Below are 22,178 nucleotides of genomic sequence, written 5' to 3'. Positions count from 1 at the left end.
CACACACAGAGCCTGCCCCCCTCCCTCCTCACCATAACTGTAGTGAAATCCTCAAGGAGAACTACACAGATTTCTTTTTTTTCCCCATTGCATGCATGGATTCACAGAGACATAGGATGTGCCCCATTCATTTGCTTGAAATTATCTGTATAATTCACAAAATAATTGAATCGCCACTACTCTATATTGGTGCTCAACCACATTAATTTGAGAGGGACAGGACCAACCCATATGGCACATGTTATCTGAGACTGGCCAGTGAGCCTCCTAAACACACAACCTACACCCACAGTCCCTCAGTAAGCCAGTCAGTCAGTCAGTCAATGTGCTGCTCTGGCAAAGAGCACCTTGTCTGGGTTGACTTATTCACCATGTGAACCTTTGCTTCTGTAATATTTTAGGCTCACATGCTACCCGCGAATGACTTAGCCACGGGGGAGCTGACAGATGGACCATGCGGGATCACTGTCTTTCTTGACAAAATGGCTAGTATCAGTTGATTGCAACAATGATTGCAACAGTTTAACTGATCTAAAAACAAGTAAGAAGACCTAAAAAGAAAAAAGAGACTGTTTTCTGGCAGTTTTATCATAGATCATATTGAGTCAATATTGTCTGATCACTAGCTCCTAATATATTTAAAAGGTTAAAATGATGAAGAGTGAAGTAGCTCATTACTGTGATCACACTTTAGCATTGAAACACAAGAACAGTGCAATTAACCAATGCAAAACATGAATATCTATCAGGAAATGGGACACACCTTTGTGCTGTTCGTAAAGTTCACATGAATGTGTGCGTTTGATTGCTGGTTGCGTGGGTGGGAGCAGCAGTGCGCAGCTCCAGTACAGAGCGGGGCAGGGCAGCCCCCAGAGAATAAAGTCCCAGAAACGCGTGACGTACAATTACAGTCAGCATTCTTCTGTACCGGTGCGAGGTCTGGCCTGGGACGCACTGCCTTCATTTCAGGATTTCCACTTAATCACGACCTCGTAGCTTTTTTTCCTCTTCTTTCTTTTATTTCTTCTCTTTTGAAACCACCTAATCTACAAAACTGAAGTTCCTTTTGTAAAGGTATGGTCGGTCATTCTTGTTGTGTAGTGTTGGACATGTTAGCTGGCTAGCTAACGTTAGCTGTTAAAGCTAGCCACCTCTAAAATGGCTTCTGATTGTTAGCCACGCTAGTCTCTAGCTAGCTATCCTAGCAAGCTTGCTAGCCAATGTGGTCATCGTAGCACATTGCGTAGCCAGCTAGCGAATTCTTTCTTCTACACATTGACTAGAGTGCCATGATCAGAAAATGGCGTCTTTTGGGAATGGCAATTGCCACTGAACCGGCATTTTTACTTTTAACCCAGTAAAGGCGTCTTTGCAACATACATTGTCCGAATATACTCTAGGCTACAGTCCTTAGATTAGGTTTGTCTACCTAGATAGATAGCTAGATAATCAGTTGCCCAATTGAAGATGGCTTGGCCACCCTCCCTCCCTTGCTTGCCTGCTAGCTAGCTAGCTAATTTTCTGATTAGCTAGCTAGCTTGAATGCCCCTGCTAACAAAGGATGTTGGTACAGCCAGCTTTGAGACGCTATCTTTACATTTTCTAACATTATTAGATTAGTTAACTTCATTATCGAACTTTAGTTACTTAGCACTAATGTTTATAGCCATATAATTAATACAGTAAGAAACTATTTTCTAACTGCTTAGTTTGTTGATTTGCGTTAACATTACTCAATAGCAATTTCTCTTCTTCCAGCTCGCTTTTGCCCACCTCTTCCCGTTGAATATTATTATTTTTGGTAATTCTTCGTTGTCCAGCCGCCAAAGTGGAGAGTGCGATTGCAGAAGGGGGCGCTTCTCGTTTCGGGTATGTTACGTTGGTAGTTTCCTCTAGCCAGTGCCACTCATTTTCCCCAACACACACAATCCCATACTTTCAGTATAAAATCATTCACCCTTTCTTGTAGTTGTGTTGGCTACATGGACAGCAGTATTAAATCTGATCAAATATCTTCTGTGTTACAGTGCTTCTTCGGGAGGAGGAGGAGGTCGGGGTGCACCTCAGCACCATCCCAAGATTGTCGGCAACAGGTACAAGTCGATTTTACCTTTATAACTTAACTGGTAGAAATCATTTCCACACACTTGGATGCATTGTTTTACAGCGTTCGGTCTGTCAGACCTTCATTAAGAGCATACAACTTTTAAGACTGTTCAAACCATCTCTCTGGAGTTCAGCCAAATGGTGTACTACGCAGCCTCATCCAGACCCGGGTACAAGCCGATGTCATTCATACCTTTGTGTTGTCTTGCAGCGAGTTCCTGGGGAAAGCCCCAGGATCTGGCGGTCAGAGATGGGTACCTTCACGAAGCACTAGACGAGATGTAAACGCCTCCAACGAAAAAGAAAGACATGATGCAATCTTCAGGAAAGTGAGAGGGTATGTGTCGTCCTAAAAAACTGACTAAGCTACCTGGCCAGCAGTTAACAACACATTAATTACATCCCTGTTTCTCAAACTCGTGTATATTGACGTTTGAAACCCTCAAGCCAGTCGTGAGTGCTTGCACAATGTGGCCTACACCTTGACCCCTTCATCTAAGATGACTTGTCTGAACCCTTGATCAGATGTTGGTGATATTGTTGAAATAACTTGTGATCTTTCCCTAAACACACACAAGCTATTGTCTGAAGAAGTGTGCATGTGTTTTCCACCTAATGGGGTTTCTCCTTTCCCTTCACAGCATACTGAATAAACTGACCCCTGAGAAGTTTGACAAGCTATGCCTTGAGCTCCTGAATGTGGGCGTAGATTCAAAACTCGTCCTAAAAGGAGTCATCTTGCTGGTGAGTTGTTGTTAACATTAACGTTTAACTCCATGTTGTCCTTTTCCCCCAGATCGACATATCCACGCAGACTTAGTTATCCATTTTGTCAAACAACCGATATCAAGTGAAGATCTCTCTTTTGTTTACTAGATTGTTGACAAAGCCCTTGAAGAGCCCAAGTATAGCTCGCTATATGCTCAGCTATGTCTGCGCTTGGCCGAGGACGCACCAAACTTTGACGGCCCATCACCGGAGATCCAAACGTCACAAAAGCAGAGCACCGTAAGAGCCAGCTTCTCAGTGGGCCTCGTTGTGGGACTTGTGTGATGCCGATGTCTGTTTTATCCTTCTGACTCTGACATGAATCTGTTCTTTGGGGTTCTCTGTCTTCTGTGTGATTAATAGAACATGTGAACTTTTTTGTTTTACAGACATTCAGGAGACTTCTGATTTCTAAGCTTCAAGATGAATTTGAGAACCGTGCCAGAAATGTTGAAAGTGGGTGAACATTTTACAGTTTCTGAGATTTCGGCTCTTGACCTTGACTTGTGTCTCCCTATAGTCTATGAGAAACATGACTGGCTTGTGTCTCCGTATAGTCTTGAGAAATATGACTGGCTTGTGTCTCCGTATAGTCTATGAGAAACAATGACTGACTTGTCTCCATATTGTCTATGAGAAACAATGACTGACTTGTCTCCATATAGTCTATGAGAAACATGACTGACTTGTGTCTCCATATAGTCTATGAGAAACATGACTAACTTGTGTCTCCATATAGTCTGAGAAACATGACTGACTTGTCTCCATATAGTCTATGACAAACATTATTGGCTTGTGTCTCCCTACAGTCTGTTCTTTATCTTGACCTGTGTGTCTCCCTACAGTCTATGACAAACATGACAACCCTCTCACCTCGGAGGAGGAGGAGCAGCGTGCGATTGCCAAGATCAAGATGCTGGGCAACATCAAATTCATTGGGGAACTTGGCAAACTTGATCTTATCCATGAATCTATCCTTCATAAGTGCATCAAAACAGTAAGTTGGCTTGGAATGTGGCCCCATCTTGATTCACTGACAAGGTCCGTCAAGTTTAGTTTTCATTCAAGTAAATTGTTCCTTAAAAACTATTTTTTCAGCTTTTGGAAAAGAAGAAGAGAGTCCAACTTAAGGATATGGGGGAAGATTTGGAGTGCCTCTGTCAGATAATGAGAACAGTGGGGCCTAGACTAGATCATGAAAAAGCTAAGGTAAGCTTTTGGCGAGACTCGTTGTACATCTTTGTTTGAAGGTTTGCATATATAATTAATGTTTCTTCTGTCTTTACAGTCTTTAATGGATCAGTACTTTGGCCGTATGCAATCCTTAATGAACAGCAAGGACTTGCCAGCTAGGATTCGTTTCCTGCTGCAGGATACGTTGGAGTTGCGAGAGAACAATTGGGTGCCTCGCAAAGCTTTTATCGATAACGGACCAAAGACGATTAACCAGATTCGTCAGGATGCAGTTAAGGTTGGTTTACTATAGTGTTGAAACTGCCATTGGTGTGAATGTAAACCAATTTGTTAAAGTGCATGCTTGCGTTATCTAAATGGATTTCTACCTTTGTGTGTCCTGTGCAGGATTTGGGTGTTTTTATTCCACCAATGGCCCAGGGGATGAGGACTGACTTCTTTTTGGATGGCGCCTTCATGCCAAGGATGAAACTTGAAACCCTTGGTGGTTTGGCTGATATGTTTGGACAGATGCCAGGTATGTCCACAAACCTAACCACATCTGAACCACTAGAGATGAGTGTGCGCTGATGTCCTCTCCTTCCTTATCTGCTATCCCATCGCCACTGTCCTGAAACATCCTACTCGCTTAGGTGAACACATTGCTATAATCAACCTGGTTTAATCAGGTTGAAGATCCACCCAAACCTTGTAGAGGACAACTACTACAATATTTAAGCTAATTGAGTTCTATCATTAGTGTCAGTGTTGTGGTGGTTAGGGGTTGGCTAGGGAAATGGTTCAGTCTAATGGTTCATGTCCTTTCCAGTTGGGAGTGGGATCGGTACTGGCCCTGGGGTGATACAGGACCGGTACTCCCCAACCATGGGGCGTCACCGCACAAACCCGCTCTTCAACGGCCACAGTGGACACACCGCCCCCGCCCCCCAGTCTCAGTTTGACCTGGGGGGCAAGCCCTTCATGAAATCTAACCAGGTACAGGATGTGCATGTTTGTGTTCACTCTATCGGATTGTTTTAATTCGGGGCACCTGCGTGGCGTTGAGCATCTGTTTGACTGATTCTGTGCATCTCCTCCCTCAGGGGCAAAATCCACTTTTCCAGAACCAGAACCACTCAGTGCAGCAGCAGGCCCAGTCCAAGGATATGGCACCCCGCTTCATCAAGAAAGGGCAGCTTAATGCTGATGAGGTACAGCCCCACTCTTCAGCTAGGATTTATATAGGCAACCAGCCATAACCCTGCAACAAGAGTAGAGTATTTAAATGTTATACAAATGACTTAATCTGTGTTTTGCTCCTTCCAGATCAGCCTAAGACCGGCACAGTCATTCCTCTTAAACAAAAACCAAGTGCCAAAGTTGCAACCTCAGATCCCGACCATGATTCCTCCTAGCGCTCAACCACCGCGCACTCAAACTCCACCGCTGGGACAGGTACACCGAGAATCCCGTCTGTACTTGTACGCACCGCTCAGCAGCTCACGTTGGGTCTTTGGGTTCAACTCAAACCTGTTTGTCATCTCTCAGCCCCCACAGCTCGGTCTGAAGACCAACCCTCCTCCGATCCAGGAGAAACCCTCAAAGACCAACAAGAAACCACCTCCGGCAAGGGAAGAGCTGCTGAAGATGACCGTAGGTTCCCTGAACCTCTCTCAGCTGTGAATGTATTCCCTCTCCTTGCAGGAGATCCAAAAAATCACATTTGTCCTTTTTTAAAAATCCTCCAGGAGACCATAGTGACTGATTACCTGAACGGCAAAAACATTGATGAAGCTGTGAACAGTGTGAGGGAGATGAAGGCTCCCAAGCATTTCCTGCCCGAGATGTTGAGCAAGATTGTAATCTGTTCCCTGGACCGCTCGGACGACGACAAGGAGCAGGCCAGCACCCTCATCCACACACTCCGCACAGAGGGCCTCATCTCTGGAGAGAGCTTCTTGCAGGTGAGCCTCACTTTCAACCAGAACACGGGGCCTCTTGATATACCTGGCGGTGCATTGTAGGTAATGGCAAGTAATTTCCCTGGGCACTGAACAAGATCTCCCTGGTCTACTTCTCCCCAGGCCTTCCTCAGCGTTCTGGACCAGTGTCCTAAGCTGGAGGTGGACATCCCGCTGGTCAAGTCCTACCTGGCCCAGTTTGCGGCGCGGTCCATCATTGCCGAGCTGGTGAGCGTGGCGGAGCTCGCCCATCCCCTGGAGAACGGCACCCACTTCCCCCTCTTCCTGCTCTGCCTGCAGCAGACCGCCAAGATGAAGGACCGCGACTGGCTGACCGACCTCTTCCAGCAGAGCAAGGTCAACATGCAGAAGATGCTGCCCGGTAGGTTCCACCCCTGACCGACCTCTTCCAGCAGAGCAAGGTCAACATGCAGAAGATGCTGCCTGGTAGGCCCCCCCTCCACCACTGATGTGGGCGTCGAAGAGTCTTGATGCCTTGTAGGGACAGTAGGGACATCTCAGGACTCTGTTCCTTAGCGTATGGGAGGGTCAGGATCCTACTATGACAGGAGGAGGACAGGTGGAGGACAGGTTATCACAAATATCATATTCCACATTATCTTACTCTTTTTTTCCTGTTTTTCTTTCCTTTTTTTTTATAAATTACTTAAAATCACTAAAATAAAATGTAGGCTACATTAGCATTTTAATAGAAAAGACAGGAGTGCTACAAGAGTGCTACAAAAGTATCTCTGGTCATGTAGAAATGTGGCTGCTATATATAGGACCAGTTCTTGCAGATGGCGCCACACTGGCTCAATGACCCCCTCCCCCCTCCCACGTTTCCTAGAAATCGACCAAAACAAGGATCGAATGCTGGAGATCTTGGAGGGCAAAGGGCTGAGCTTCCTGTTCCCGCTGATGAAGCTGGAGAAGGAGCTGCTGAAGCAGATCAAGGCCGACCCGTCTCCCCAGTCCATCTACAAGTGGATCAAGGACAACATCTCCCCCAAACTCCACACAGACAAGGGCTTCGTCAACATCCTCATGACCAGGTACGCACTGGAAACTGCATCGCCGTGTCAAACACTGATGGCTCTGGCTGCTGATTGATGTTTTCTATGTAGACATAATTGGAAATCATCAATCTTCATGCCAAATTCTTTTTCCTTACTTTGTGCTGTTGTCCTGGTTGTCTCTGCTCCCCCCCCCCCCTCCTCCTCCTCCCCAGCTTCTTGCAGTACATTGCCCACGAGATCAACGCTGATGAGGAAGAAGACCAACTCTCTTCCCCCACGAAGGAGCAGATGGACCAGGAGAAGCAGCTGCTGCTGGCCTTCAAGCCCGTGATGCAGAAGTTCCTTCACGACCACGTGGACCTGCAAGTCAGCGCTCTCTACGCCCTGCATGTCCACCTCAATACTAAAGCCTTCCCTAAAGGTACGCGCCCAGAAACACCACCTCAATACTAAAGCCTTCCCTAAAGGTACGCGCCCAGAAACGCCACCTCAATACTAAAGCCTTCCCTAAAGGTACGCGCCCAGAAACGCCACCTCAATACTAAAGCCTTCCCTAAAGGTACGCGCCCAGAAACGCCACCTCAATACTAAAGCCTTCCCTAAAGGTGCGCGCCCAGAAACGCCACCTCAATCACACGCTAACGCTCCGTCCTGATTTTAAACCCAATGAATGGTCTTTCTAATGGTGTTTTTCTAAACCGTGTGTTTCCTGCTTCCCTCCAGGCATGTTACTGCGCTACTTTGTCAACTTTTATGATATGGAGATAATTGAAGAAGAAGCCTTCCTTGCTTGGAAAGAAGACATCACACAAGAGTTTCCTGGGAAGGGGAGAGCGTTGTTCCAGGTAAGGATGTCAGCCCTTGCTTTATTGTCCCTGACCGTGGTCCAGCGGTCACACCAGCACTGCTCCTTCCTTCTCTCATCCTCTCCTCATCATCCTCCAGGTGAACCAGTGGCTGACCTGGCTGGAGACGGCCGAGGAGGAGGAGTCAGAGGAGGAGGCAGACTGAAGAAGCAGCCAAAGCCTTGTGGTGTGAAGACGTTCTACCATCATATGATACAGCTTTTTCTTCTTTTTTATTTGATCTATAATACAGCTTTCTTTTTTTCCGTTCTGCACCTGCCCCTTCTCCTTTTTTGTTTTTTTACTTCTCATTGTTAAACGCATATTCTAACCACTGCAACAATTCATTCCGCTATCAAGTTTTTTGCCATGTTAAGCCAATGCATGTTTTTTTATTATTCTTTGCTTCTTTTTTTTTTTTTTTCTTCCTTTTTGGGGCTCTTGACTTAGCTCAAGGTCTTAAGCGCAAAATGGTTTACTGTCTTTCCTAAGAGCCTGTGGGAGATCAATGGTATTGGCAGCTTTGAACCTAGACCTTTGTTTTGCATTATAACTAATGTATTGCCAAGGCCCTGTTTCCTGCTATGCTGCTCTTCTGCTTGTGTTAACCGATTAGCTACACTGTAGAGATGCACTTTGCTCAACGTCATACATGAGTCGTTGCAATATATTCACTCATCCCTTGATTGTTACAAAGAATCCTGAACTGTAATCATCGGTTACCACCATAACATCTAATAGTTGTTGCTTGTGTTTCTACCTCCTCATTACGGGCGTCATGTGCTAAAGTTGAATTACTTCATGTCCCATTTCAAATAAAAATGCTTAGTCTGGACTGATGCACAAGTCTGTAAAAAAAAAACTGGTTTACTTGCACAACATAAACTCTGATTGTAAAACTTCAAATTCATCCCTTTTAAGTGCTTTTTGTGGAGGTATGGAAACATTCTGCTGGGAGAAATGGAATTATGCGGCCTTGTTAATTTATCAACCCTTGTACCAACCCTTGTACCCACTGTATCTGTCAAACTTTGTGATACTTGAATTCCTCAGCATTACAGCATGTGCGCGGACTACCAAAAACATGCTCTGCTCTGTTGTAACAGTTTTTCAAGCTATATGCTGAAAAGTGTAACTGATTTTTTTAACCGGTCTTTTAATTGGGGAATAAAGTTAGTGTAAACTTGAATTTGATTTTGTTAAACTTCTAGCCTTGCCCCCCTCGTGCAAAAAATTTAAGCCTGTTTGCCATATTTGTCTACTCTAGATATTTATTGATAGTTTTTATCATGATACAGTAATCTCCCAATTTAACTTGATCTGATGAAATCACGAGGTCTCAATCTGTACAAAGAAACTTTCTATATAAAAGTGTTACTGTGAGGATGTGTTAAGTGCTCAGAATGTTCAGTGTACCACTATTTGCTTAACTTTCAATAAAGTTAAACACTGACTGGATTGTGTCTTCCATCCGCCTGCCAAGTGACCAATCAGACTGGGTTTAGAAACGTCTGGTTATCTCTGTTGCAACGCAGGGCTCCCTAGTGACCAGTGCTAACGGTCAGACTTCCTCTGGCCGGCTTAGAGGTACAGAACGACCAGCAAAAAGCACTGTTTCTTCAGGTTACCATGGATGTGAGCTGTTTTGTTTTGTTTGAGGAATGTGTGCCTAAATTAGCAAGCCCCTATTCAGCTAGCCACTCCCTAATGAAGATTCATGACATGGTTTGATTTCAGACATTGGAGCCAACATTACATCTGGTATGAGACATTGTGGCCATTTCCTAACTAGCGTTAGTGGAGTCAGTCAGGTTGAAGGAGAGCTGTGTTAGCTAGTTCCAGTAGGTTACAGCAATGGCTGCAGGGAGTGATTGCGTGCTTCATGGCAGCTGAGGAGATAAAAGGCCCATTAGGAGCATATGAACGCCCTCTGACGCCCAGTAGCCAGAGCAGGATGGTCTGGCCAAAGGCCTCAGCTGAGCTGCTCACATGCGTCTGCTTCCTCCACCAGTCTGGAACCTCAGGAATGGGGGCAGAGCGTTCAAAACCTCTGCATCTCTCAACTCTATTAATACACATTCAACTGCCCAGGCACACTGCCAAATGGCTCTATTTCTTAGAGCCAATCTATAGAGGGGACTTTAACATTGCAACACGTTTTTTTCATTGTCAAAATTCAGTTCGGCAATAATGACGCAACCCAACAGAGGTACTTTGTGCTTAGTGAAAGGATGATGTGGTCCACAATGAACAGGGCCTGTTAGGGATATGCAGCCAACACTGTTGCATCACATTTACCCCATACATGTAGTTGTGTGGTGTCGTGTCTCCAGCTTGAGGGAAAGGGTTTAAAATAGCAAGTAATAGTCATACACCTTTGTTCTGAGAAACAAACACATTATCTTTCAAATGTCTTTATTATGTACATACCTTTTGTCTGGGAGAGTGTTCTAATCAGTTCTAATCATCTGACGTACAAAAGAGGCTTTCAGACAGCTCATCTGATTTTCTGTCACCATCAACAAAAGAAAGTGATGACAAAGGTACAGCATCGATGTAAAAGTTTTAACAGTCCGACAATCATAAACTAGCATGTGACAGGCAAAACAAGGTGCTCCTTTCAGGATACAAATCAAGACGGAATCAAAAAAACAAACTTGTTCTCAGAACCTCTCTACAAAATAACAGAAAAAAAGTTGTCAAAGAGGTTTTTCTTCTCTCTTACTGTAAGAGTCAGTCTGTGCCGAGTCAGCAGCCTCAGTCGCTGTCATCATCAGAGCCGCGGTTGGAGGGCGCGTTGTTAGAGCCCTCGGAGCGCGCCGGCGAGCGCTCGTTGTCTGAGCCGGCCTCGGAACCCCGGCCGGAACCCCTATCTGAACCCCTGTCGGAACCCCGGTCGGAACCCCTATCAGAACCTCTGTCGGAACCCCTGTCGGACCCCCTGTCGGAACCCCTGTCGGAACCCCTGTCGGAACCCCTGTCGGAGGCTGCGGCAGGGGACCCCGGCCGGGACTCGTCCTCCGAGCCCTCAGAGCGGCTCCTCTTGTTCTCGTTGTCGGACTGCTCAGAGTCGGACTGCCGCTGCGCTCTCCTCCTCTTCACGGGGCGTTCGCTCCCGGAGTCCTCCCCACCCGACCCCCCGGAGCGCCGGGGGCTTCCCGCCTCGCTGCCCGAGCGCCGGGGCCCCGCGTCTGAATCGCTGTCGGACGCGATCTGCTTCCTGTGTCCGCCCTCGTCATCGGACCCAGAGCCGCTGTCTTTGGGGTTCCTGGACAGAGATGCAAAACCGTGACTCAGTGATGAAGCGATTATGAAGGCGTGAGGTTTTCTTTTTAGTGACTGTTCACATCCGTACCTGTCCTCAGCGATCTTCAGCCCGTCCTCATCGGAGGAGTCGGAGGACGAGATGATGGCCTTCGACTTGATCTTGCCCTTGAGAGACGGCGGCATGCGCTCGGGCTTGGCCTACGTGAAAACAGAGAACCGTTCAGACATCAAGCCTGGACACGTTCAGGTTCAAGCCTGGACACGTTCAGGTTCAGAGTTTCCAACTGCATTCTCAATGAAAACACAAGTCAACAAGGTAAGAATGACCCCTGACCCTCTCCATCCTCCTGCCCCCCTGTCTGGGTTTGCGCTGCTTCTTGGGTCGTGAGCCTCCCTCCTCGTCATCGCTGCCGTCATCGCCTCCTTTGGCGGGTCTGAAACACGGGGTCAAAAGTCACACTCTGCGTGGGAGCGCTGCACGGGCGAGCACCAACGTTCTGGGTGACTCACCTCCTCCTCTTCTTGCGGGACTTGTCCCCATCGTCCTCGCCCTCCTCGCTGCCGCTGCCCCTCCTCTTCCTCCTCTTCTTCACCGGCAGCTCCTCATCAGAGTCGTCGTTGACAAACTCGTCGAAGTCCCCGCCCTTCTTTCTCTGGAACACAAATGCACGGCATGCTGGGTCATTCGCGCCGCGTTCGAGCGCTTCTCCTCCTCTATCCAGAGGCGCGTGAATCGGACGCACGGCTAACAATGCTAACAAGGTGACTTCTTGTGGATTCTCACTCTCTTTCTTTTATTCATGTTTATTACGAGTACTAGAATAAAAATTATTGTTGCTGCAACACGTGTGGGTTCCCTCTCCAACGCAGAACACAAGTACAAGATAAGGGCAGCAGGTACAACGACCTTCTCATGAACACTGTGACCCTGAACACGTCTGTACTCACCCTACCGCCCGCACCCTTCCTCTTCTCCTTGGCTGGCTCCTTCATCCCGTCTGCGAAGGAGAGGAGGTTCTTGGTCTTCTCCACGTACATGGCTCTCTGCTCCAGCAGCTTCTTCTGCTCCTCCACCACCTTGGTCCTCTTCTCTTCCTGGGAGCAGCAGAGAGGAGAAGACAGTCAGGCTTTTCACACTGGGCCCCCATCACCACACACACATCAACACACCACTGGGCCCCCAACACCACACACACATCAACACACCACTGCTGAATCACATCAATACAGAATGATGCCCTTATTTCCTTCTCGTCTTGTTTTTCAGACTGGCCGGTACTCCCACATGAGGTAGATAAGGGGTCTTGTTATGATCGGTTCAGTTCAACCTGTGACATCACCACGTCCTCCGGTACTAACCTTTTCCTTCATGATCTGCTGGCGCAGGATGTCTCTCTCCTGCTCCTGCTTGGCCCTCAGCTCCTTCTCCTCCTCGTCCTGCTTCCGCGCTCGCGCCACGTGGTACTGGGCCTGGCTCAGCAGGTCAGAGCACTGCCTGCACCGGACAACACACACACACACACACACAACACACACACAACACACGCGCGCACGCACATGCGCACACACACACACACGCACACAAACGGCACGCACGCACACAGGTTTACAACCATAACTTACTCTTAAACATGTAGAATGCCCACACCCACTCTGACCACTAGGGCTTATTACAACCCAGGCTCGCATGGTTGTTGACCGCCACTCGCTTTCAGCAAATCCCCTCAAAAGCTCTCAAACACGGACCTGGCTTCAGTAGAGGCGAGCGCCAGGTCAAATCTCATCTTGTCTCCGGCCTTGACCAGGTAGCTGAAATACCTGCAGGAGAGAGAGGGAGAGAGAGGAGGGGGAGAGAGAGAGAGAGAGAGAGAGAGAGAGAGGAGGAGGTAGAGGGAGAGGAGGAGGAAGGAGAGGGAGAGGAGGAAGGAGAGGGAGAGGAGGAAGGAGAGGGAGATGATGGAGGGAGAGAGAGAGGAGGAGGTAGAGGGAGAGGAGGAGGTAGAGGGAGAGGAGGAGGGAGAAGAGGAAGGAGAGAGAGAGGAGGAGGTAGAGGGAGAGGAGGAGGGAGAGGAGGAAGGAGAGAGAGAGGAGGAGGTAGAGGGAGAGGAGGAGGTAGAGGAGGAAGGAGAGGGAGAGGAGGAAGGAGAGGGAGAGGAGGAGGGAGAGGAGGAGGTAGAGGGAGAGGAGGAAGGAGAGGGTGAGGAGGAGGGAGAGGAGGAAGGAGAGGGAGAGGAGGAGGGAGAGAGAGAGAGAGGAGGAGAGAGAGAGAGAGGAGGAGGGAGAAGAGGAAGGAGAGGGAGAGAGAGGGAGAGGAGGGAGAGATAGGAGGAGGGAGAGGAAGAGGGAGAGAGAGGGAGAGGAAGAGGGAGAGGAGGAGGGCGAGAAAGAGGGAGAGGAGGAGGGAGAGAGAGGAGGGAGAGGAGAGGAGGGAGAGAAGAAGGGAGAGGGAGAGGAGGAGTGAGAGGAGGAGGGAGAGGAGGGAGAGGTGGAGGGTGAGGGAGAGGAGGAGGGAGAGAGGGAGAAGAGGAGTGAGAGGAGGGAGAGAGAGGAGGAGGGCGAGAAAGAGGGAGAGAGAAGAGAGAGAGGAGAGGAGGAGGTAGAGGGAGAGGAGGAGGAAGGAGAGGGAGAGGAGGAAGGAGAGGGAGAGGAGGAGGGAGAGGGAGAGGAGGAGGGAGAGAGAGAGGAGGAGGTAGAGGGAGAGGAGGAGGTAGAGGGAGAGGAGGAGGGAGAGGGAGAGGAGGAAGGAGAGAGAGAGGAGGAGGTAGAGGGAGAGGAGGAGGGAGAGGAGGAAGGAGAGAGAGAGGAGGAGGTAGAGGGAGAGGAGGAGGTAGAGGAGGAAGGAGAGGGAGAGGAGGAAGGAGAGGGAGAGGAGGAGGGAGAGGAGGAAGGAGAGGGAGAGGAGGAAGGAGAGGGTGAGGAGGAGGGAGAGGAGGAAGGAGAGGGAGAGGAGGAGGGAGAGAGAGAGAGGAGGAGGGAGAAGAGGAAGGAGGGAGAGAGAGGGAGAGGAGGGAGAGATAGGAGGGAGAGGAAGAGGGAGAGGAGGAGGGAGAGAGGAGGAGGGCGAGAAAGAGGGAGAGGAGGAGGGAGAGAGAGGAGGGAGAGGAGAGGAGGGAGAGAAGAAGGGAGAGGGAGAGGAGGAGTGAGAGGAGGGAGAGGTGGAGGGTGAGGGAGAGGAGGAGGGAGAGAGGGAGAAGAGGAGTGAGAGGAGGGAGAGAGAGGAGGAGGGCGAGAAAGAGGGAGAGGAGGGAGAGAGAAGAGAGAGAGGAGGAGGGAGAGGAGAGGAGGGAGAGGAGGAGGGAGAGAGAGAGTAGGGAGAGGAGGAGGGACAGGAGAGGAGGAGAGAGCGAGGGAGGATTAGTCCGAGAGTGGCGGGGGGGTCAGACTAGCAGGCTGAGGGTGGCGAGGGGGTCAGCCTAGCGGGCTGAGGGTCCAGGTCTTACCGATGGGCCAGCTCCAGCTCCTTCACGGCGCTCAGCACGGCCTTCAGGTTGCTCTTCTCGTCCTTCAGCACCAGCGTGGCGAGGCGCTGCAGCACCAGGCCCACGTTGAACATCAGCACCGTGTCGCTGGGGGCCACGTGACGCGCCTGGCGGGCGGACAGCGAGTGCAACACAGACGCGCACGCACGGACACGATAAGCGGGAGAACAGTCTCACAGTCAAACTCTAGACTAAACTCTGCTAAACTACCTCGCCATCTTCAACCAGCGAGGCCCGGTCAGGTCCGAGCGACCAAGTCATGCGTGTTAGTTACCTTCAGCAAGGTCTGTTTGCACTCATGGAGCTTCCCGCATTTGAAGAGCGCTCGGGCCAGGTACAGCAGCACCTCCGTGTTCTGATACTTGTAGAATTTCTTCAGACAATTCTCGTACTAAAAGAGGGACAGAAAAAATCCAAATACTTGTATGTAATGTCTGATGAAAATCAAAGCACTAGGATGTTTGCGGCGGACCGGTGGGTTTCTACTGGGGTCGCTCACCATCTGCACGGCGCTGATGTACTGCTTCTGCTCCACGTAGATGTGGGCCAGGTTGAGCCACACGTCACTGATGTCGGCCGTGGCCTCCCTCACCTGGGCGAACACGTCGCGCGCCTCCCGGTAGTAGCCTTTGTGGGCCAGCACCGCACCTGGGGGGCGGACAGACAGACAGACGCTGTGGCTGCAGGGCGGCGGCTAGCTAACGGATAGCTAACGGATAGCTAACGGATAGCTAGCGGATAGCCAATGGCTAACTAACGGATAGCTAACAGCTAGCTAACGGCTATCTAACGGATAGCTAACAGCTAGCTAACGGATAGCTAACGGCTAGCTAGCGGATACCAAGGTGTTAAACATGTGTGAGGAGCGAGGGAGGATGACCAACCGATGCCGTTGGCAGCGTAGAGGTTCTTCGAATCATTTCGTAAGACCTGCTTGTAAATGGCCAGGGCTCGATCCTGGTGTCTCTTTTCCTGGGGAGGGAGGGAGGGAGGGGACTCAAACTCAGGTTCCTTTTCACACACGTTGCATATTCTGCCTCCCGTGTTCCTGACGAAGCTCCTCGGCGGTCCGCCTCACCTTCTCACGGTCTCGGGTGGGCTGGTGAAGCGTCTGCAGCCACACGTTGCCCAGCGCCAGCATGGAGTAGGTGTCGTTCTGGGTGGACGGCTGCTTCAGGATGCGCTCAAACTTCTTCTGGCCGGGGCCCCACTCCTGCTTGGCCAGGTGGAGGTTCCCGATCAGGGACCAGGCGTCGGGGTGATCCTGCCAGGGACAGAGGACAGGTCAGACCAAGCAGACGTGTGACCACCTCTACGAGACACTGTGTGGTGCAACGTATAGAAACATCTGGAAAAGCCAATGTACTTAGGCTACTACGACACAGCGAGAAGACGCACAACAGTAATAATCATAAATAAATAATTCCTTTAATTTACAAAGTGCTTTTCATTGTAGGACGATCTCAAAGTGCTGAAAGACTAGGACCTATAAAAGAGCAATACCTGGTTGATCTGCAGGGCCTCTTTGAACCAGTCTGAAGCTTCATAGAAATTCCCTTTGTCACGAGCCATTGCTCCAAGACGCAGGTAACCTGCAGCGATAGAAACAAAGATATCCAGTTAAGCCAAGATGACACCCCTCCGAGGACACGGACATGACCACGGTGCGCGACGGCTCCTCTGCTCACAGTCCACGTAGTTGGGATGCTCCCTCAGGATGTTCTTGTAAAGCTTCTCGGCCTCGTGGAACTCGCACATGGCCTCGTAGAGGCGGGCCAGGTTGTAGGAGGTGGTGACAGAGATGGCGTTGTAGTAATGCTCGTCGTGCTCGCCCTCGGCCTTGGCCCGCTCCAGAGACGCAAGGAAGTATTTCTGATGGACAGAAGACAGACTCAAGATCTACCAGTCACATGCACCAAATCTCTGGTATATATACTGGGTTTACTTGTGTTCATCTCTGGTATATATATTGGGTTTACTTGTGTTAATCTCTGGTATATAAACTGGGTTTACTTGTGTTCATCTCTGGTACTGTATATATACTGGGTTTACTTGTTTGTTCATCAGTTACACAGGCCTAGTTGATCTGGTAGTGGGTGAGCAAAGACACTAGTGAAAACAAGAACACATCCTGGTCCAAACAAGGACTCATCCTGGTCCAAACAAGGACTCATCCTAGTCCAAACAAGGACTCATCCTAGTCCAAACAAGGACTCATCCTAGTCCAAACAAGGACTCATCCTAATCCAAACAATGCCTCATCCTAGTCCAAACAATGCCTCATCCTAGTCCAAACAATCCTGGTCCCTCCTCCTGACCAGCAGACCCACCTTGGCCTCGCCCAGGTTGCCCAGTCTGAAGTGCAGAGCCCCCAGGTTGTTGAGGATCTCGGGGGGCACGTCGGCCTGGACCTTCTCCTGCAGGATGCGGGTGGCGGTGCCGTAGGCGGACAGGGCCCCCTGGATGTCCGTCTGCTCCAGGATCTGAGCCAGCTCGATCCACGCCTCCACGTCATCGGGGTACTGCTCGGTCACCTTCTTCAGGTGGCCCTGGAGAAGAGACAGAGAGAGAATAGTGCTACTTTATTGCACAGTATTTGTATTATATTCATATATTTCAGAATAATAGTATATCTTATACAAGTAATATATGAATATCTTTGTGCAAATCCACTGCAATGCCATTGCTTGGCTATACAGTACAGCTGATTCTAGTATTCTAATACGCTTATCGGTTGTCACTTCAGAGATATGGACACTCCAAACACTGCTAGAACGTCTGCACGTACTTTGGCGATGTCTCTTTTCTCCTGGTCATCTGAGGTGGCGTAGAGAGAGCCTAGGATCTTCATGGTCTCGTAGTTGTTGGGGTACGCCTTCAGGACCTTCTCAAAGCACTGCGCTGCGTTCTCCTTGTCCCGCCGGTACACGTACATCTGCCCCAGGCCGAAGAACGGGAGCACGAAGGTGGATGAGGCGAACTGGGTGGCCTGGTAGTAGTACTGGAAGGCCTGGTCGTAGTCCTCCTGGAAAACAGCAAGAGGCGGAGACATGTGGACGTTCCCTTGGCTCAGAGAGGGGTGGTGTGGCTGTGAGCTCGCTGTGGCTGGCCTGAGGACTCACCTGCACGTGGAAGGAGCGGGCCAACTGGTAGCAGCTCTCCGCCTGCATGGCCTCCACCTCGGTGTTGTGGAAGGCATGGAGAGCCAGGTGCTGCACTTTGCTGTAGTCCTGAAGACGAGAGGAAATCACATTAGACTGAATACCTACGGTCACGTCCAGGAGCCTGCCAAAATAAACCAGGATCAAAGATACCGACGACGCTTACCTTTTTGAAGAAGAAGTGGTTGGCCAAGTGGTTGAGCACCATGGGGTTGCTGGGGTCGATGGTGTAGGCCCTGGAGAGGAGCTGCACGCCGTTCTTGATGGAGTCGGCCTCCTTGCTGTTGAGCTCCAGCACGGCCAGGCCCACCAGGGCGCCTACGCACTTGGAGTTGAGCTCCAGGGCGCGGCCAAACGCCAGGCGCGCCTTCTCCAGCTTGTTGAGCTTGACGAAGCAGTGGCCCATCCCCAGACGTACCTCGGCTAGTCAGAGAGAAAGAGGGAGAGAGAGAGAGAGAGAGAGAGGGAGAGAGAGAGGGCGAGAGAGAAAGAGAGTGTGTGTGTGTGTGTGTGTGTGTGAGAGAGAGAGTGAGAGACAGACAGACAGACAGACAGACAGACAGACAGACAGACAGACAGACAGACAGACAGACAGACAGACAGACAGACAGACAGACAGACAGACAGAGAGAGAGAGAGAGAGAAAGGAGGTTCAGAACATACAAGGGCCAGTAAGTGGGTTGACCTGCTGGTTGTGGTGTAAATGCTCACCAGGACATCCAGGGTTTGTGCGCAGCGCCTTCTTGTAGTAGGCCAAAGCTCCCCGATAATCCTTTTTATTGAAGGAGATGCAAGCTTTACCTGTTTAAAGATAACATCACTGTGGTTATTCAGGTGAGCAGTCCCAGCCGTGGCGGTAGTTAACCATCGCTCGGCGCCTCACCCACCCAGCAGAGCAGGGATGTTGTTGGTGGACTGGTTCAGGACGAAGTGGAACTGAGCGTCGGCCTGGTCCATCTTATCCCCCTCCAGGAGACAGAAACAGGCTCGACCCAGCAAGTGGTTCTGTTAAAAAACACAATACAAAATGTTTTTAACAGCTGTGATGTTTGTTCTTCGACCTACGACAGCGGTCCTGTCTCCACGCTCTCCTCTTCTCACCTGGTCATACATGATGATCTTGTCGGCCATGGTGTAGAGCAGGGTGGCCTGCGTGATCAGCTCTTTCTTGGCATCTTTGTTCTTCTCCCTGCGCGCCTGCTGGACGTAGTAGGCTGCCAGCGTGTCCAGACAGGTCATCTGGTCCTTCTCGTGGTCCCGGTAGTCCAGGTTTCCGTCGATGCGTGCCGCCTCCAGGAGCTTGACGAAGTCCTCCGTCTTCCCCTGCTTGTAGTACTCCAGCTGGGGGGGAGAACACGCGGTGGGTCATGGTGGTCCTGACAGCCATCGTTGAGAGGTTTCCCGCACTGTCCTTGCTTGCAGAAAATACTTTATTGAGCATGTTTTGGTCACATTAGACCATCATGAGATAACTTGAGTCAGTTCATCAGTTACCATGCTTTTAAAATATACACCTAGTAGGTCCCTCAGGTCCTTGGGCACTGAGCTTTTAATGGTTCCTAGAGCCAGGACTAAGAGGCATGGGGAGGCAGCCTTCAGTTCTGATGGCTCCAGCCGCTGGAACACCCTGCCAGAGGACCTGAGAATGGAAACCTTTAAGCGAGATCTTCACCTTTTTTTTTTTATAAACCTACCTTTTTAATATTGCTTTTACCACATTGCTTTACTTGTGTTAATATCTTAAAGTATTCTTAATTTGTATTCTCTGTTTTTATTTTTTATGCCATTATATATATATTTTTTTATTTATTATTATTTTAATTTGATTGTTTCTTTTAAATCTGTTGTCATTGTGATTACATTGTGATGTTTTATGTTTTTATCCATCTCTTTTTTACATTGATTTGTATGAATGGTGCTATAAAAATAAAATGTAATTTACCTGATGAGGGTCTAATGTGACTGTGTCTAATGTGATTTGTTGTAAGCAAGGACAGTGTGCCGAAGCCTCTCTCAGCTACGTGGCTCTTTTTATTCCTACACATCTGCCTAAAAAACATATGAAGGTGTGCAGTAGCTTTACAGTCTAGGTCCTTAGGGTCATGAAAAACCATACCACACAAACAGGGGTTGTCAGGACAGACTAAATGGCTGAAAAAGAATAGTATAGAACATGAGCTCCTCGAGTTCACTCACGGCCAAAGCGATCCATATGTGCAGCTGGGTATGCTCCTGTTTCAGGATGCTGATCACCTCGTCCCCTTCAGGCAACTGGTCGAAATCCAACTCAATAACCTGTAGAACACAGACCCGCACACGGTCAGCATGCCTTTACCCACATACAGGTTCAACCTTCAACTTCAACCATAAGCATTACAGCTGCCCTAGCTAGGCAGACTGCTATCTTATCACTGGGCACTGTCCTGGGGGGCAGTTTATAGAGTATGTTTGCGGGATCTAACGTTAATCAACTGATTTGACAACCTGAAGCAGCTATGATTAGGTAGGACTTCATCACCTGTCCAATGTTTACAACTAAGTCCCGAATCAATCATATATGGCTGTGGTGATACCCATAGTTGCAGCAGCTTCATGCTCAACATCTACTTGCCGAAGAACTCTAAAAGTCTGCAGAATATGAAGTGTTTTGATTAACTTACGTAAATGTCTAGCTAAGCAATCTTCATTGTCAGCTGGCTAGCTAGATATTGCGATCAAGCTTGCTAGTAGACCAAAATCGGTGATAAAGTGGCTAGTTTAACTTTAGCTAACGTTGTTGTTGAATTCACCGTGTGTGTTAGCTTGCTTGCTAACTAGCTAGCATTGGCTTAGCTTTTGACACAGGCCACCAACAAAGTTATCCTAGAAGCCAAGCAAACCAACATGTTCTTACCTCATCTGTGTCCCGTAAGGGGATTTCAATTGAACCCCGAGACATCTTGGTTATTTGAAATCCACTCGCTATGTCAATATTTTGTCAAATTGTGCACAACAGTCCCCGTGCTCAAGGAATGAGTGCTATTTCCGCTGTAGAACGCGCCGTGGGTGTGCTCAGAATGATGTCCGGGTCACACAAGCTGCTGGTAGTGACGATGACAGTTCTCCCGATTCACTGCTGATTCGCTGATCATGTTGCTCCAGAGACATCAGCATGAAATATCCGAGAGGTCGCGTGCTGCTGCATATGCAAAAATGTATAATATATTGTATAAAATGTCAAATGTGGTTTTGGAAAAGTCACATCGTTTGTTTTGCATACTGCATTTGATGCAATGCCCTTTGCAACGGTTTAGTGGGGGGCTTTTTAGGGCTAGGTATAAATCAACATTCTAAATTCATTTTTGAAATGTAATGTAATGTAGGCCCTAATGTTTGAAAACTGCACATTGGTGAGTTGTTGAAGAGTGGACTCAGTAGTGTGAGTTGTGCGAACTCGTCAACACTGTAAATGAGTGAAACCTCAGTGCTTTACGAATATAAATAAAGGTTTGAAATGAAAAGAAAAAGTAGGCCTAGTTATGAGAGGGCTCAGCTCAATGTGCTGCAGATGGTCCATTTGATATGATAAACTGATTAATTTTGGTGCATTAACTACCTTGCTGAGTGAAGGCCTGGGCCAGGAATCAGCGAGGAGGGAGGGGAGGGGGAGACGGGTGTCAGCTGGTTTTGATATGTAGCGGATGATCAACAGGCTCTCTGGAGAGCATTTCAGGGGTTTTTTCTCCTAACATCACAGCAAACTGGCAACAAAACATTGAGCTTTCTCAAATTAAATTATGTTTGATAACCAGCTTTTATAATGAGATGTAGGCCGTGGCTGTTCGTTGTTTCAAATGATGATATTCTGCAGCTGTAAGGGGAACTGTTCACATTTGGGAGGTAAGAGTTAATTTTCATGCTCTTGCACAGTTTGGTAACATTACCATGAGATCTTTATGAGTGGAATTTCCATGCATCCAGCAAGATTCGACAAACTCCACTGTTTTCTTCTGTGATATTATAATGTTAAATAGAATATAATAGAAAGTTGTATATATATAACCAGTACAGATACATTGGCATTATTCTCATTGTTTGTCCTTAGAGTAACCTACCAGCACTAGTCCGTTCCTCATTCCAGTCCATAGCTAGACATTTAAAGGTTCCTACACAGGCAATTTACTATCCGTAGTCTATTAATTCTATCAATTTGATCCTCATCTACATATTCCATCCTATGATGGGAGACAGTGTCCTTGATATAGGCAATGCAATAGCGCTATACCATTGTACAGTCAGTTTTGTCTGTTATATAGGCAAGAGTCAATTGTTATTGTCTATCGTATAGGCAAGGAGTTCAGTTGTTCAAGTATTGTCAGGTGTGGGCTCAAGTGATCAGTAGTACAGAGTCAGTTGTTGG

At 48.6% G+C, this 22,178-nt stretch overlaps 2 protein-coding genes across 2 annotated transcripts; one reads left to right on the top strand and one right to left on the bottom strand.

Moving 5' to 3' along the window:
• Positions 1 to 1,801: 1,801 nt before the first annotated feature.
• On the top strand, positions 1,802 to 9,282 carry eif4g2a (eukaryotic translation initiation factor 4, gamma 2a; the record flags this gene model as incomplete). The annotated part of the gene is made up of 20 exons (XM_084437264.1): positions 1,802 to 1,869; positions 2,028 to 2,093; positions 2,318 to 2,443; positions 2,748 to 2,850; positions 2,983 to 3,114; positions 3,264 to 3,330; positions 3,720 to 3,871; positions 3,973 to 4,083; positions 4,163 to 4,345; positions 4,456 to 4,585; positions 4,877 to 5,043; positions 5,151 to 5,258; positions 5,374 to 5,502; positions 5,596 to 5,700; positions 5,796 to 6,011; positions 6,132 to 6,390; positions 6,859 to 7,063; positions 7,240 to 7,448; positions 7,751 to 7,872; positions 7,973 to 9,282. Coding segments are annotated over 20 exons (2,724 nt in total), but the record flags the coding sequence as incomplete, so codon positions are not given.
• A 1,032-nt stretch (positions 9,283 to 10,314) lies between these two features.
• Positions 10,315 to 20,808, bottom strand: ctr9 (CTR9 homolog, Paf1/RNA polymerase II complex component). The gene is made up of 23 exons (XM_084437153.1): positions 20,673 to 20,808; positions 19,976 to 20,074; positions 18,881 to 19,120; positions 18,667 to 18,784; positions 18,491 to 18,580; positions 17,946 to 18,202; positions 17,741 to 17,848; positions 17,407 to 17,643; positions 16,949 to 17,167; positions 16,307 to 16,490; positions 16,122 to 16,210; positions 15,697 to 15,882; positions 15,503 to 15,590; positions 15,118 to 15,266; positions 14,893 to 15,009; positions 14,580 to 14,725; positions 12,886 to 12,957; positions 12,499 to 12,634; positions 12,088 to 12,234; positions 11,650 to 11,792; positions 11,474 to 11,573; positions 11,228 to 11,337; positions 10,315 to 11,140 (listed from the first exon to the last, which is right to left on the bottom strand). The coding sequence occupies exons 1-23, from the start codon at positions 20,715 to 20,717 to the stop codon at positions 10,630 to 10,632; spliced, it is 3,591 nt and encodes a 1,196-aa protein (XP_084293279.1). The 5' UTR covers positions 20,718 to 20,808; the 3' UTR covers positions 10,315 to 10,629.
• Positions 20,809 to 22,178: the final 1,370 nt, after the last annotated feature.

Source organism: Borostomias antarcticus (genome assembly GCF_949987555.1).
Source record: "Borostomias antarcticus genome assembly, chromosome: 4".
Lineage (NCBI taxonomy): Eukaryota > Metazoa > Chordata > Actinopteri > Stomiiformes > Stomiidae > Borostomias > Borostomias antarcticus.
Note: the sequence above shows the minus strand (reverse complement) of the source record. Positions and strands in the feature narration are given on the sequence as shown.

Coding starts and splice junctions, on each gene's coding strand:
- ctr9 (XM_084437153.1), bottom strand. CDS start 20,717: ATGTCTCGGGGTTCAATTGAAATCCCCTTACGGGACACAGATGAG. Junction 17,644..17,740: donor CCCGCTCCTTCCACGTGCAG/GTGAGTCCTCAG, acceptor GCTGTTTTCCAG/GAGGACTACGACCAGGCCTT. Junction 15,010..15,117: donor ACATCAGCGCCGTGCAGATG/GTGAGCGACCCC, acceptor TCCCTCTTTTAG/TACGAGAATTGTCTGAAGAA.